The 16,850-nt window shown below is 39.3% G+C and overlaps 1 protein-coding gene across 8 annotated transcripts in view; it reads left to right on the forward strand.

The window, feature by feature from the left end:
- Positions 1-36: 36 nt before the first annotated feature.
- The window catches only part of SLC9D1 (solute carrier family 9 member D1), a 33,077-nt gene continuing 16,263 nt past the window's right edge, over positions 37-16,850 (forward strand). For all 8 annotated transcript variants that reach the window (XR_001331230.2, XR_015771902.1, XR_015771903.1 and 5 more), the window contains exons 1-8: positions 37-183; positions 2,835-3,377; positions 7,855-8,034; positions 9,725-9,916; positions 10,716-10,844; positions 13,803-13,895; positions 15,045-15,231; positions 16,169-16,286. Coding sequence is in view for 3 of the 8 variants with exons in the window: in XM_005516583.3 (XP_005516640.2) it covers positions 2,931-3,377; positions 7,855-8,034; positions 9,725-9,916; positions 10,716-10,844; positions 13,803-13,895; positions 15,045-15,231; positions 16,169-16,286 (1,346 nt within the window). In the remaining 5 variants the exon portion in view is untranslated. The remainder of the gene's footprint in view (positions 184-2,834; positions 3,378-7,854; positions 8,035-9,724; positions 9,917-10,715; positions 10,845-13,802; positions 13,896-15,044; positions 15,232-16,168; positions 16,287-16,850) is intronic.

The raw sequence follows: 16,850 nt of genomic DNA on the forward strand, positions 1-16,850 counted from the left end.
GCCCGGCTGCGCTCCAAGGCGCCGCCCCGGCGCTCGGGCACCGGCGCGGGGCGAGGGGCGGCCGCAAGGACGGGGCTGCTCCGTGCCCTCGGCCAGGGGCCGCCGCCCACTTACACCCCTGCTCGCCGCCCTGCGATCTCGCCCTTCCCTCCCCGCCGCTGCGGGCCTTCCTCCGTCCCTCAGGTGAGCGTCGCTGCCGAGAGCGCCGGGCGGGGCGGCCGCCTCTTTTCCCCCGTCACTCCGCCGCCATGAGGGAGGGGGAGCCGGGCCGGTGGCCCCCGCGCTCCACTTACCTCCTTCTGTTGTCCCCTTGTGCCCCGCCGTCCGCCCGGCCTGCCGCAGGGAGCGGACGGGAGCTGCCGTGGCGCTCAGGTGGGACCGCACCGGGGCGGAGGTGCCGGGCGGGCACGGCCCGGCTGCCCTGCGGCTCCCGGGGAGGAGTGGGATTGGGAAAGGGGGCGACTGGAGAACCCACAGATGTGGAAGGATCTCGCAAGAGGGGTCTGGAGGCAGGGTCCGGTATTAAGAGCTTGATGAAATCTGGTGTTACAGTGTCGTGTTCAGAAGGAAAAAGGGGGAAGATGAGCTGCCATCCAGCAGGAAGTAAATGCTACTTAAATAAGGACTCCAAACAACAGTAGTTCCCTCCGATTTGATACTTACTGGCTGCCAATGGAGAGGAGTGGTTTTTTGGTGGTTTGTTTGTTTGTTTGTTTGGGTTTTTTTTATTGTTGTTTTTGGGAGGGGGTTTGGGGTTTTTTTGCGCTCAGCATCACATCATTTATTTTGGTATGTGAGATCGTTATTCCTTTAAGAGCTTTTGAGCACTGCCCCAGGTGTCGCTCCTCTAAACAGTTTTCGCTAGCCAAGTAAAAAGCCCTGAAACAAAACTGTCCCATGTGTGAACCACAGTGCGAAGTTTGCATGGCCCAACAGTGAGTGAACTTAGCTGGTGTAAATCTCTGCTCAAAGTTTAGTTATGTGGTTTGGTGTACCATATAAGACATGCAGTACTTTTCTATTCACCTTGAATATACAATGGATGTTTTCTTCTTCCTCTTTCTTGCAGAAATAGGTTGTAATACATACTTAGCAAAATCCCTGCCCCAAGCCTACTAAACAGGAAGAGCATTATATATATATATATGAAGAAATATTTCCTTTAATTTCACTCTAGAACTTTTCCAGGTGGTGGAGATTGTTATTTTCCCGATTCCTTAAAGTAGTAAGCCCCACAGCTTTATCAAAGTTGTGAAATGTTTGTACTTTATTATTTTATTGGCATTAGACTGATTTTTTTATTTTATTGTTTTATAGACGTTAGACTGATGTGATATGCTTTTGCTACTTTGATTGCACTTTCAGTTCTAAATTTTAAGTATTTTAGCTCTTTGTGTTGTTAAACCCTAATCCACAGTCAAATATGGGTAACTAAATACTTTGGCTTGCATTTCATGCATTGAAAAAAGAAATAAACCAACCCATAGACAGATTTTCTCATTTTTCTCTGAAACAGAGATGGGAGGGCATTTAAAAAATGAAGGTAGTGCATGACTATGCTTGCCATATTTCCTTGCCACGGAATCACAGAATGGCCTGGGTTGGAAGGGATTGTAATGACCAGTGACTCCAACCCCTCTGCTGTGGCCAGGGACATCTATTAGACCAGGCTGCTCAGAGCTCATTCTATGTATTGATGTCTGTCTTAGATATCTGGGATTGTGACTGCTACTGCCTTGTAGGAAAAGAAGATTTTCTCTTAGGCAGACTGCTTCCAGATGGCTGTCCATGTGTTGGTTCCTGATTAAGGCTGCTGGCCCAATGATCAAGACTGTAACTAAATTTTTAGGGAAATGCCTGCTGTTTTGATGATCTATTAACGTGTTCTGTGAGATGTGAGTTTTTAGAATGCCATGTACAGAATTTTGTATATTCTTATGTGTAACTTTGTGGTATAAGGGGTTTTTTTTGAGAGTTTTTGTTTGGATTTTTTTAAAAGAAAATATAGGTATTTTGTGCAAAAATGTCAGTAGTTCCTTCTAGGTTCTGAGTGGAGGAAATTAGCTTTTAAATTCTATCCTGTTTGGTGTTAAAATTAAATACAGCAGTTTAAGTATAGATCTTCCAAGTAGTTGCTGGGAAATGAACTTATGAATTAATTGATTTAGTGTTTTTAAAATTTACTTTAAAATCTTGAACATCCCTAATAGATTTTGAAGCAAAGTACCTCTAGGCCTGCAGCCTTTCAGGTGAAGGAGGTCTTTGATCCAAACTAGTAGCACTCAGAAGTCCAAGTTTTGCTGTTCTTTCTTCCACAATTATGATTTATAACGTAATCTGATTCAGATAAGCAGATAAGTTTTTTATTATTCTGTGTGTAGTTGAGTTTGTTAATTCTTCTGAGACTTTATAAATAACAAATGATTATGGTACAATGTTTTAGGATAGGCTTGAGAAGAGACGGGAGATTTACGTATAGCTAAGAATAATGAGTTCTAGTGCTGGGTTGAAATGCAGCCTATGACATCATGGCCTGGTATTTTTAAAGGCTTTTCTTTCATGTGAGAAGTGCAGATGAGTACCATGTGAAGTGACTAAGCTTTCCAGTCACTTCTTTTAAAACAAGATGTTATCTAGGAAATAGTCAAGGGGAAAGCAATCTATCAGTAACCTCAGACTATTTCTTGGTTTTCATAAATGTTGGGTGAAGAAGCCTATATGTATTCTGTTAAAGCTTGTGGTGCAGGAGGCAGTCTTGGATTTATTTTCTACGTTTGTTTGATCTAATGGCCCAACATTACCATCTTTGATAACTGATTGGTACTGTCTTGCAGCCTGGTGTGCATACTGGAGATGGAGAAACCATGTAGCAGAAAGCTTTGAGCAGCTGTGGATTATCAGTTTCTCCCAAGAGCAATATACAGTGAAGAATGAAGGCGACCGGATTTATTTCCCTGTGGACGTTGGTTTCGCTGCCTTGTGGCCCCTTAGCAAACCCTGCAGAACGTGAAGATGTAGTGAAGCATGCAATAAAGCTGCACCGTGGGAAAGGAGCTGTTATCACTCAGAGGAAGCAGTGGGTGTTGGAGAGCTGCAGAAAATTGTCTGGTCTTCTTCGCCAAAAGAATGTTGTTCTCAACAAACTAAAAAATGCCATAAGAGCAGTTGAGAAGGATGCAGGACTGTCTGATGAAGAGAAACTTTTTCAGGTGCACACCTTCGAAATTTTCCAGAAGGAGCTAAATGAAAGTGAAAACTCAGTATTTCAGGCAATCCATGGCCTCCAGAGAGCTCTACAGGGTGATTACAAAGATGTGGTAAATATGAAAGAAAGCAGTAGACAGAGACTGGAGGCCTTGAGAGAAGCTGCAATTAAGGTTGGTTTCCCCATGTTTGTTACTAGAGGATTCATATCCTACTTATGATTTTAACTTTATTATGGTACAGTTTCAGTCTGTTTTAATAAAAAAGTATCTACATCAAACTTGCAATATTTACTGTTTAATGAAGTATTTGTTTTCATTAGTAAATTTACAACTAGTATAGAGCTTAAAGCTTACTAGCAGTCAATAGTTCTTATCACAAAGCTAAGCTTAATCATAAGACCTATGGCAAATATAATGTTAAAGGGAGGGGAATAAGAAGAGTGAATCAGTGCACATAGCATGCTTGCACTAGACAAGCCAGTGGCACTAGCTGAGTGGAAATAATGCCATCAAATGATGAAATACTGTTTGAAAAAAAACCTGTTTTTTCCATTTTAAATGAGAATTGCTCAGCTGAAGTCCACAGTTAGAACAAGTTGCTGCCTTTCATTTCCATGTTTGTATAGGTATGGGTAAAATCAACATGCTAAACAGTAGGTGACTAGATTTTTAAACTCATTATTGCACTTCTAGCCTAAGAAGTGCAGGTTTGAAAAGCAGTGCTTCCAAGAAAGAGTCAGCTGAAAAATTTGCCAAGAAAAAGCACAGCTGAGTAACAGTCGAACACAAATACTTCATGGAAAGTTTGAGTTCCCATGTCCCATTAGGTTGAGCACAATCTGCCACTGTTTTCTGGACTGGGTAGTGCTCAGATTGTGGACTGAAAGTCTTCCATTGAGAGAAAATGTAATTTAATGTATTTGGTATTTAAATTGTTATTTTCCTTTCTCTACCCCTCAACTACTGAAGGAATATATTAAGAATTTTCTTTGTTTTCTGTCTTCCAAAAGAAGAGGCTGCCCATGCACAAGGGAGTGAGAGAAGGAACAAAAATGTAGTTGGCATTTAGCATTTGAATTGTGAGAGTCTCTGAAGGGCAATTGTGATAAGAAATTTGCAGATCTTGACAGGTGAAGACAGAAATTATGTGCAGGAAAGGTGTTCATTGAATTGTGCCAGGATAGGCTGATGGAAGTAGAAGTTAGGATGTAAACTTAGCAGAATGGAGTGACTGTGCAGTGGAAATGAAGACTGAATTACAACAAATTTGAATAGAGAGTAATTTGGTTCTAGATGTATTCCAATGAACTGCTTTATATGACCTGTATATTGATACTTTATGGTAGTGTCAGCCGCTGCTGCATAGAAATGTCATAGAAATTGTCATGAGCTTCACTTGATTTTCCACCTTTTTTCGTACTCAGAGTCTGTGAAATAACAGCAGTGAGGCTGTCCAGAACCTTCTTTCCCATTTACCTAATTCTTGGTAATGTTACTATAAAATAATGAACAAACTTATCCTTGAACTTGAGAATACTGCTTCTCCTAGTAGGAGGCCCTTGTGTACAGTGATGTGTTTTATGGGTGTGTCCTGATGAAAGTTTACTTTTGCAGAAGTGGATTGTGCAGGCTTTTTTTGTAATATCAAAATATTTACTTGAGTGAGCAATCTTTTGCACCTTCCTTTTTATGCCATGCATGTGATTATTTAAACAGTATTTGTGGTTCTAACCTTATAATTATTGTATAAAGGGAAGCAAAGGATATGGAAAAATGCATGCCAAAAAGATGAAAATTGCGTGGGATACATTTGTTTTGGACTTGTTCTTACTTCATAAGACACACTTTAGGTCCAACTTTGTCCCAGTTTCATTTTTCACTGTAATGATTATTTTGTTGGTACATATAGACATAGAATGTCTATTTTTTAAACAGTGACTGAATGGAAAATACAGTTAACTGTAGGGGGCGCTGGACTCTTCCCTTAATTTTATTTCTGTCGAGTTGAAGTGCTTGGAAGTCATTAGTGCTGGGATATGTATGTATGTCTGATGCATTTCTTGATGCTTCTGCTGCTGTGGAAAGATGTAATGGAATCATTCACAGTGTGGGGCAGGGGGAAGTAAGAAAGAAGCACTGAAGATGGTTTCTGCCTTCTTTTGCTCCAGGATCATGTTTGGAAGTTCAGGAAAAAGCAGTCACATCTTACCTACTTTTTAATTAGCTTCTAATTTCTTGGATGCCTTCTAATCAGACATGGGTGGAAAAAATAAATTACAAGTATGGCAAAGGTGCAACCTCTTCTGCGTGTGCTTTTGTCATCTCTGATTAAATAGCAGAGAGCAACAGCAACGCTGCATTCTGAATCAGTATTGCCCCAAAGTCTTACTTAATCTTACTTTATTTTGCTCATGCGTTTTTAGGTGCTCCTGTTAAGTGCACAATCCTTATCTGTATTACTTTGCTTAAGAGGTTGCTTGGTATGTACCTTGTGATCAAGTGTCTCCAGTCCCAGGCTGAGTTGCAGAACAGTGTTTGTAGTGTGATGCACTCCTGTGTAGCATGTAGCAGGTTGTTTGAATTAACCTGTGCTTTTTATGGACACCACTGCCTGTGGTTGTCCCAGTCTACTGCTGTCACACTTGTCTCTTGATGGAAACAGATGCCGCTTTAATAGACGACAAAACCCTTTATCTCCATTAATTGAAGGAACGTGCAGCTAAACTCTGATTTTTTCAATGCTTTTCTACCTTGCTATTCAGGGAAAGTTAACTTCTTTGAAATTAGAGAATTATTTTTTATGTGGTTTGCGTCTAGCTCTGTTCAGCCTGTTTGTCTTGGCCAACAGAAAGGACTGAAATGGGCTCCTTGCACCCAAAGCCTCTACCATTTTTGAGGAGAAACAATCTAACTGTTATCAATTTCATCTTGTGTTCTAAGTTGTTGCTGAATTAACAGAGAATCTGCAGCTCATATGGGGGCTGTTTTTTATATCTTTCAAGCAATGTCTGCTAGCAGAGAGCAACAGATAGGAAATGTTTTTCCTTGAGGCTGTATGAGAGTGACTGTGTCTCCTACTTACATGTTGCATAAGAACCAGTTGTTGATATTGAGCCAAACACATTAATAGTTAGATTCTTCCCAGCTCCAGTTATTTTGGGATCTGGGTAACTTTCACCATGAGGGTGTAACTATGATAGTTCTAAACACCAACAGACACCAGCACTGTGTTTTCGTCACAATCAGAGGCATTCATCTGACTGTCAGGATTTTAAAAGGGTTCGTTACAGTTACTGGTTGTACTGAACATATTCTTGTCTTGGCATCAAGAAATTGATTAAATTTTGTGCATGTTCTTGCAGGTTCCAGGGGAAAAAATGTCCATCTGCAAATGTGTGGAGGAGGAGACACTCCAGTTATTTAAGCATAGGTGTTTAGTACCATTTTATAAGCTCAGGTTATTGAAGATATCTATGGAGGGTAGGCAGATAAAACACACAACCTATGGGAGACCTATGTTCTCTGATTTCTACCTGGGAGTGGCAGGGCATCTGGAGACAGAAACTTGTATTTTCTGGGAATTCAGTCAGACCTATAGATTGCTTGCATTCTTTTTTTCCCTTTTTCCCCACTTTTTAATAATACTGGCTCTCTAAAAGAGCAGAAGAAGGGTCTCTCTCATCCAAGTATTCTCAGAATAGAGACTTGTGAAGGAAAGAATCTTTTTTTCTCCCCAAAGGATCAAGTTGTTCTCTGTCAATACACTAAGTATTCTGTTTGGTTACTGTCGTGGTAACTATGTAAAAGGTGTTAGGCCCAGTTGTGAGTAAATTAAGCTTTTTAGTTCTCTTTTCGAACCTGAAACATAACTTTATCAGGGAACTTACTGAAATATTTAAATACCATATCAAACCATATTAGCGTATTTTCTCTTTTTACTTCAGAAACCTAGTAATTTCAGAAGTTGTCAGTGCAAGTTGATAAGAGGCCCAAACTGAAATAGGGTGAAAAGTCACATGTTTTAATTCTGATAGGAAAAATGCTTTTTGGGAAACATGAACAGGAAGCTTGGCTAGAGTGATTGGCTGCTCATCTCTTCCCCAGCTCTTTTTCTCTTCCCGTTTCCAAAGTTACTGTAATTTTTGAAAACCATAAACGGACCTCTTCCTATGTTTATAAAAGGGCTTATGAAGTTAAGATTCATTGTGCTTCATTGTCTAATTTGTTTGTTTGTTGTAGATTAGATAGTATAGCTATGCTTTCAAGGTATTATGCTTCCTTTCAAAAGCACAAAGTTCTGACCTTTATTTGGCTCTGAAATGTTTGCTAGAGTTTCTCAAAGTAAATCCTTTCTTGTATTTTTGTATTTTGTATTTTCTGGATCATAACTTTGGGTCAGGTCTAGTGTTTAATGTAATAGAAAAGGCAGTTGGTGGATATTTTGATTGGTTCTTGTTTTTCTTGCCCACTTATGCAATGAAAATTGGCACAAGAAAAAGCAATTTTTAAATATCTTCATGACGTCTATATTGCTTTTGTTATTCCACTGATAAAATGTTTTGTGTCAAAAGAAGCACACATTTATGTCAAATTTTTTTCTGCTCAGAGGCCTGACAAGACTTTATCTGTGTGTTGTAAAATTCAACAGGAAGAAATGGAATATGTTGAACTCCTAGCAGCAGAAAAACACCAGGTTGAAGCCCTTAAGAATATGCAGCACCAAAACAAAAGCTTGTCGATGCTTGATGAAATTCTGGAAGATGTCAGGAAGGCAGCTGATAGATTGGAAGAGGAAATAGAAGAGCATGCCTTTGATGACAACAAATCTGTAAGTGATGCTTTAGATTCAGTCATTTCATTGGAGTGCATTTATTTATAGTTGGTGTTTACACTGTGTGTTTCTCTTGTGTTATATAGTTGTTAGGATTTTAGTGATTGTTAAAGAGTGAGCAAACAGGAGTAATTGCTCATTTTTGCTAGTGATTTCTGTGGTTTTGATTTGAAAGTCCTCCCTGCAGCTGCCGCTTTGACGTGGACAGGTGCGGTACATCTCAGTGATACAGCCCCTGAGATCTCTGTGGTGGTGGGGATCATGATGGTTGGACTTGGCAGGATATGGAGTCACCATGTTAAGTGTTGTCTCCACTTTTTAATTTTCTTGAGAAAGTTACAGGAGAGCAAGAATCCTTGCAGTTGGTTTTCACAGTCTGCAAAAAGATATATTGTTCAAAGGAAAGATGTGAAATGTGTTGGTGATGTTACTTTCTTCCATTTCTGACTTCTGTGTTTTGTGCCTTGGCCTACCTGCACTGATACTTGTTTTTATGTTGCATGATGGGACAGTATCCTTCAGGTAAGGCTATGTGTCTCAGGAATACGTGACTTTATTCTAGTGTTTCATTTTGCCATCCTCAAATAGACTCCCTAAATTTGCCCTGTTTGCATAAACACAGGTTACAGTTTATTTGGGAGTTTTTTGTTATTTCCAGGTTGACTCCCGAGGTGAGCATAGCTCTTGAGTTCTGCTGAGGAGGCAAAAAACAGTTTCTCTGTAGCAGAGAGCGTCAAGCTGTGTGTTGTTTTTTGGTTTTGTTTTTTGCTTGTTTGGCTTTGTTGTTGTTGGTTTTTGTTTGTTTTTGTTTGGTTGGGTTGTTTTTGTTTTTTTTTTTTTGTAGCTGCGCTCAAATAGAGAGAAAGCGAAAGCAGCTTTTTTATTTGGCGGCTGTGCCGGGGCAGCCGCACCTGGCAGCGGGCGGGCCGGGCCGGGCGGGGCCGGCGGGAGCGCCCTCTCCTGTCCCGCCGGGAAGAACGGCCCAGCCCGAGCCGGAGCCGCCTCTGCACCTGGGCACTGCCGCAACGCCAGCGCAGCCTTCTCCTGCCGGCAGCTCCTTGCTCTTCTGCTTGTAGCTCCATCCGCGAGAGAAGAGCAATCATTAAGTGCAGTCTGGAGGACTGTGTGCTTCTCCATCATTGCGAGGAACATAATTTTAAACTTAAACAGTGGGATTTTGGAATAGAGAACTTTAATACAGTAATCAATATTCTGAAAAAGATACACAAACTTCTCTTAAAATATAGCCAAATAGTGAAGTGTAGCAGGAAAAAGTGAAAAAAAAAAAAAAATCTGCACTACAACGTGTGTTCATAAATTGCAGCTCTGAGAAATAAAATCCTGAAAATAACTAGGTAGAAACAGTTCTTATAATCTCTCCTTCAAATTTACAGGATGGTGACCTTTTATTGATTTAGAATTCTGTCTTTAGTTCAGATTATTGTGAACTGAATATCACTTTGTAATCTCTGATTGATTTTATTCAAGGTAATAAAATGATACTTTTAAAGACATCAAGTTTTGATAAAGAGAGTGAAATATTCTTAGAGAAAAAACCTGCAGTATTTTTAGTTGGTGTCAACAAGTTCTGTAGAAACTTCAAGCACAGCTAAATAGTCTTTCCCTTTTTATGATATGCTTGAATGATTCCCCTTTTTTGTTTCTTTGATTATTTGTTTTCTTAAAGGTAAGAGGTGTAAACTTTGAAGCAGTTTTAAGGGTAGAAGAAGATGAAGCCAACTCCAAAAGAAATGCTTCAAAAAGAGAAGTAGAAGATGACTTAGGTCTTAGTATGCTTATTGATTCTCAGAACAATCAGTATATCCTTACTAAACCCAGAGATTCAACCATTCCTCGTGCTGATCATCATTTCATAAAGGTAATAATTTTAGAGACATTTTTATCATTTGCTTTTAAATTTAGTCCCACTAGTTTGCATGTCAGTTCTACTTAGTTGGAGTGAGTATAGTTTCAGAATTTGTCTCTCTGAAGTTATCCCAGTGTTCATGACTCCTCCATCTATGGTGATTCAGCCATGTGTTCCCTACTCTTAGGTTTCCCTTTACAACACTGATCATGATGCCACCTGAATCTTCTCTGTTTTTATTCGGTTTCTCTTGTTGCACCTTTGGGGTACTGTCCCTTCTCTCAGACTACAAAGTGTTAAAGCTACTGCTGTGCTTAATAAGCCACTTGCATATTGCCAGTAGAGAGAATTTACCTGGTCTGGTGATGAAAAAAGGGATACTAGAAAATACATAGACGTGATAGAGTTTTGATTGTATTCATACTTCATACAGAATAACTGGATTGGGATTTTTGTTTTAGTTATAAAACCTAAAACAGTTATGTTTTACCATCTTGTTTTAATGCAAGGTGTCATTCCACCCAGGAATTTGCCTGTTTTCTATAATATATTTAAAATATCTATAAATTGACTTATAGTCCCCCAGTGATTTAAGGTCAGTACCTCATCTGCTTCATCTGAAAAACTGATGTGCTTATACCTGCAAAACAGCACTGAGGTTAATGTACAGAAGTTTTGTTTCCTTTTCACAGGAAATAATCTACATTTAATTTTACAGTTCTATTTATCTTTTGAAAGATAATAGTCTTCAATTTCATCCCAAATTTATGTGTCCTTTATATTAATGCCTTTGTAAATCTTATGTATTTAGGATATTGTGACAATAGGAATGTTGTCTTTGCCGTGTGGCTGGCTGTGCACAACAATAGGATTGCCAACCATGTTTGGATATATCATCTGTGGAGTACTCCTAGGACCCTCAGGACTAAATAGTATCAAGGTAAGTGTGCAAGTTACTTCATGACTCTTTTAATTTGTTGAAATCTTTAAAAGTAGTTTTAAAAGAATACACCTCAAATGTATTTAAAAAAAAGATATCCCCAAACCTGAACCTTTACAAGAGGAGGGCTTCAAATATGATGTCTTTGAATCATTTTGTTTTCAATCCTTTTTCCTCCTGTAAAATTGACAAGTGTTAAAAGTGAAAACTGGAGGTTGTTTGTTGTGGAAATTTTATGTAACGTTCTTTTTTTTTCTTTCTTTCTGTTTGATTTTAATCATAAAGCATCACAATTGGGAGCCAAATTATTTAAATTACATAAAATATACAGAAACTTGGAAAAAGTCAGTGTTGACAGTGGAGGAAGCATTTAAAACAAATAGTTCCCAAAGAACATAGCTTGGCTTTCTAGACAGTTATTTTGTACCTCTGTAGTGCTTTCATCCATTCTAGTCCCCCTATTCCTTTCCCAGTAAGTACCCTGCCCACATTCCTGAAGTCTTTTGAACCTTTTTAGCTTCATCACGTGTACCCTGATTACTGGCTCCTGCGAAACCGTGAGCTGTGGTTGGCTGGACATGTTTTGATTAGTGCTCTGGTGTGCATTAACAGATTGTTTAGCCAGCAGGCAAAACAGAACACATGCTAGGGCTGCATGGTAATGTCTGCTTAAGTTGCATGTGTCTGTTGCATTGATATCAATGAAACCACTTGGAACTTACTGTCTTTGCAACATCTGCTCCTACATGGGCTTCTGTTGAAAATGATTGTTGAGCTCAAAAGTAGGGATTAGTAGAAATTATAGGATTTTGTTGATCTTGTATTGGAAGAAATTAAATAATCTCAGCCTCTGTGTTATACATAATTTCTGAGTTGAGAATGTCTGGAAAGTTTGACCACTTAGACTGAGAAACAATTCAGTAAGCCTGGCATGAGAAAGAGACCAAACAACAAATTTTCAAGATACTCACATTGAAGGAGATGATGTGGTCAGAAGAGATACAAGAGAAGTTTCTTTAGGACAGTTTAAGTGACTTGCCTTTTTCTTGTGCACCTGTGATTAAACATTATTCACTAGGATAATACTCACGTTGACTGGGTCTCTTGTGTTTGGTCTGTTCTCCATTTCCTAAAAAAGTTGAATGTCTGAGGAACTGAGAAGGCAGGCATATTCTAATCTGGTAGAAAAGATGCATGTTTCTATAATTGATGATAAACCTTGTTTTCTTCTACTCTGGCTTGTATATACATAGAAAAGAAATACTAGATTTTTAAAATAGAATAGACTATTTCAGTCAACTGCCTGAACACTTCAGCGCTGACCAAAAGTTAAAGCATATTTTTAAGGGTGTTGTCCAAATGCCTCTTAAACACTAACAAGCTTGAGGCATCAATCAGCTCTTTAGGAAGCCTCTTCCAGGGTTTGACCACCATCTCAGTAAAGAAATGCTTCTTAATGTCCAGTCTGAACCTCTCCTGGGGCAGCTTTGAACCATTCCTACTCATCCTGTCAATGCATACCAGTGAGAAGAACTCAGCACCTCCCTCTCCACTTCCCCTTTTCAGGAAGCTGTAGAGAATGATGACGTTGTCGCTCATCCTGCTTTTCTCCAAGCTAGGCAAACCCAGAGTCCTTAGCTGTTCCTCACAGGGCATTCCTTCCAGCCTTCCATCAGCTTTGCCCTCTTCTGGATTCATTCAAGAACCTTCATATCTTCCTTCCACAGTAGGGCCCAGAACTGCACAGTGCTCCAGGTGAGGCCTGTGAGGCCTGAGACCATTCAACACTGAATACGGCAGGATAATTTTGAGTGGCTGGTGATGCTCTCTTTGATGCCCCCCAGGACAGGCTTTGCCCTCTGGGCTGCCAGCGCTCTCTGCTGACTCACACTGAGCCTGCTGCCCACCAGCACCCCCAGATCCCCTTCTGCAGGGCTGCTCTTGAGCCACTCCTCTCTAGTCCATACTTGTGGCTGGCATTACCCCATCCTAGGTGGATCAGAATCCAGCATTTTGAATGGTTAAATAATTTCCTCCCATTAATCATCGCCTAATGCTCCAATGTGTATCTACATCCCTCTGCAAGGCATCTTGTTCCTCAAGAAAGTCAAAAGCACCTCCCGGTCTGTTACCACCAGCAAACTTGCTAGTGGTGCATTCAACTCCTGCATCCTGATCACTGATGTATATATGTATCTATTGAACAGAACTGTCCTGAGACCTAAACCCTGAGGGTACACCAGCTGCCAGCTAGGGGTATCCCCATTTTTCTGTTGTGATGAGGAATACAGCCTTCTTGCTGTTGGATCCTTCTCGCTGTAGCACAAAGGCTGGTAATTGTGCTGGTCTGAGAGATGGATGTGTGGAGCCTGAAGGATGGAGAACAGAACAGCAACCACAGTCTAGCAGAAAGATTATACCAATAGACCAATAAAATAACTAGCAAGAAGTAGCTTCTGGAATGCAAGCCTTGGAGACTTAATAGTACATGTATAAAACATAACCTATTTTTTTTCAACCAGCAAGTAAGCTTACTCTTAAGGAAACTTCCCAGTCTGACCGTTGACAAAGCTCTCTGCCTTCTTCACCTCTGTGCCTGTGGTTATCCCAAAGGTTGGTAGTTCACTGACACTTGTTGCAGGCTTCCACTGAGAGTTCAGTGTCCATCTCAATCTGCAGCTTGCCAGCCAATCTACTTGGATCAGATGTGTTCCGTGACACTTACCAAGATGTTCATGTTGGGTAACCAGCACTCTCCCACCAAATTATCGCCTAGTATCAGCCAGGTGATGGGAAAAATAATTGCACTCCAGAGGTGCTCTGGGAACTTCTGAAGTCATATGAGCACCAAGTGAACTACCTGTGGAAACAGAATCAATTTGTTTTGTAGTGTACTTACAATTTTGTGTTGTAAGTCTACTGCTGTGCACTGATTTTTTTTTTTTTTTTTCCCCTAAGTCTATTGTACAGGTAGAGACATTAGGAGAGTTTGGTGTGTTCTTCACTCTCTTTCTAGTTGGCCTGGAATTTTCTCCTGAAAGATTAAGAAAGGTATTTTTTATATTTCTGCATTAATGGATTTAATTGCTAATTACTGAAAGTGCATATTTCAGTTATATTTTAGATTTTTACACATTCTCTACAATACACTGCTGTAGCTTTGTACATTTTTGAAAAGACAAATGTGACATTTGCTTCTGCACTTTGGAAAGAACAGAATGCATTATTTATTCAGTGTCTCAAAAAACCCTACATTTACTCCCTATTTTAGTGAAATAGTTTGATTACTAGAAAAATCTCTCACAGTTTGACAATCCATCTCTGCTTTATTTTAACATGCAGAAATGTGCAGTTGCTGTTACGGAGTGTCAGTGATGTTTACCATTCCTGTTATAAAAAAATCAGAAAGTTTAAATACTGCATACTGAATTGATAATATGTACTCTACTGGCTAATAAACTGATTGAGCAAGTATGTTAACAGAGGAATATTAAAGGATGTGGCCATCAGAATTCAGCAAAAACTACAAGTTTCTTTTGGTCTTAATTTTAAAAAAAAAGTTATAAACCACCTAGAATTTTAATAATGGAAAGTATGGCTACAAATATGTGAAAAACTGTATTATATATGCAAAGAATTGCACTGTGTGATCTGTTCCTAAATTGATGGTTGTGAGTTTATGATACTAGAAAAGCTTTAATTGAAGTTTGTTACAATTTATGACCATTTAGCTTAATCTGCTATTTCTAGTCCATCTAATGTCCAAGATAAAAATCAGTAATTCAAGGGATCCTAAACTGCAGTAAATTACTGCTTCAGAATTGCTTGTGCACTAGTTTGGAGCAGGTTACGGGTATTGGTGACTGCCTTTGCCACACCCATTTATTCTGCATCTTAGAATCACATCACATAACTGGTCTTCCATTTGATAATTTTAATGTATTTCAACTCATACTGGACCATTTGGCCCTTAATTTGTCCATGAGCTTTGGGAAATTCACCTGTTTTCTGGAAGGGAGTCTTTTGGGGTGGAATATCTACTCAGTGGAATAAGTTGGGAGTTTTAGCTGATCTAGTGTGACAGGCCATTACTCTGTGCCCCAGTACTCCAGCCCCAAATCACACATCTTTAACTGCTTGTTTACAATGAAAAATATTAGCAGTGAGAAAAGTGTCACAGGAACTTGTTTTTTTCCCAAGGTATGGAAAATATCTTTGCAAGGACCCTGCTACATGACAGTTCTGATGATTGCCTTTGGTTTACTATGGGGGCACTTGCTCCAAATTAGACCAACACAGAGCGTCTTCATTTCTACTTGTTTGTCTTTGTCAAGCACACCACTGGTATCCAGATTTCTTGCAGGTAGTGTTCGAGGAGATAAAGAAGGTAAATATGACTTTAAATATAGACTACTATAGTATCTAATAAAATTTGAAAGAAGTTGACTTTGTAATATAAGAGAAGCTAGTTAAAAAACCAAAACAAAACCTGCTCTTAAGCCTGATTGCAATCATCCTTGTTTAATACTGGCCATTGTTGTGTGTATTCTTGCTAGGAAGTGTACTTGATTTGTACATAGCTAGTCCTTTTTGGGCAAAGACAGTGTAGTACACAATCAGTGCTCTCCATTGAGAACTGACTTTACTGAGTGTCTGGAATCCTTGAACTTTTTCAGAGGTTACCAGACTAGCCTGCTGCTACATGTCATCAGGGCAGAAAGGTTAATGTAAAAAATTCACATCCTTCTTCAGGAAACAGAAACCAGTTCAGATGGTCTTTCATAGCTAACAGCTCTTCAAATAAGGACCTTCAAGGGCCATATTTCTAGCTTCTCAAATACGCCTAAGTTTTTTCCTTTTGAAAGTTTTGACATCATGCTTTCTTCCAAATCTCCCTCATTCAAATTGTGTTAGAGTGCTCCTCACCCTCTAGAATATTCATTCTAATGCCAAAATTCAAGGTGTATATTTTACACATGCTGGCTTGAATGTGTGTCTTCAGAATAAAGCCTGTATACTCTCAGTAGAGGAATTTCACTAAATGTGTAACTAGTGCTTAACTGCTAAGCAAAGTCTATGTTTTTGTTTTGTAACAGATGTTTCATATGAATATTTTGTTTTTATTTTAATATGTCTTTATAGGTACATTTTAATTTACCTATTAGTGGGGGGAAAAAAAGTCCTAAGACTGCTTTGAATGACCTTCAGCCCATTAAGAGCTATATTGGGCTTCCATTTGATTAAGCCTTTTCTAGATTTCTGAGTGTTTGCAAGCATTCATAGTTTCTGATGACTGTTTCCATGACCACTTTGCTGATGTACAGGGGATATTGACTACAGCAGCGTACTGCTTGGCATGTTGGTGATGCAGGATGTGCAGCTTGGTTTATTTATAGCTGTCATGCCTACACTTATTCAAGCAGGAGTGAGCACATATTCCAGGTAAAAAAAAAAAAATCATTGTATGGATCTTCTCCCTGCCCCTTGCAATTAGTATGTAGATTGCCAATATGAATTTGAAAGCACCACATTAAACGTCAATTCCATGGAAAATAGGCCCTCTGTTCAGTGAGGTTTACTTTACTGTTCCTACTTGTTGTGAAGCAGAAACCTGTAGTAGTCATAAAAAAGCAGTTGTATGAAAATAATCTCTTTGCTGTAACTTCTTTAGTCCTGTGTGGTAATTAAAACTTTTAGTGAAAGTTTTTTACTGTAAAAAGAAATGTTAATTTCTTCACTTTCTTTATTCCTGCAGGGCATGTTTTTGTCAAAGACTAAGTGATAGTATTATTGTGCCTAATGGCTTGCCTTGAAGATCAGTCAGTGAAAATCAAATCAACATGGAAGTAAATTTTAGACTGTAAAAGAGGTTTCTGGGCACTCTGCAGATTTAGTCTTAATCTTGTTTACTAATATATCTAAATACCTTCCTGTAGCTACTCAGTTTTGAGCATTTATGGAATTGGGTATTTTCATTTATGGGGAACCTGGTTGGGAAGTATGAGA

The sequence above is a fragment of the Pseudopodoces humilis genome, chromosome 2 (assembly GCF_049639895.1).
Source record: "Pseudopodoces humilis isolate 2021_Gansu_Grassland_sample_001 chromosome 2, ASM4963989v1, whole genome shotgun sequence".
In the NCBI taxonomy this organism is placed as follows: Eukaryota; Metazoa; Chordata; class Aves; order Passeriformes; family Paridae; genus Pseudopodoces; species Pseudopodoces humilis.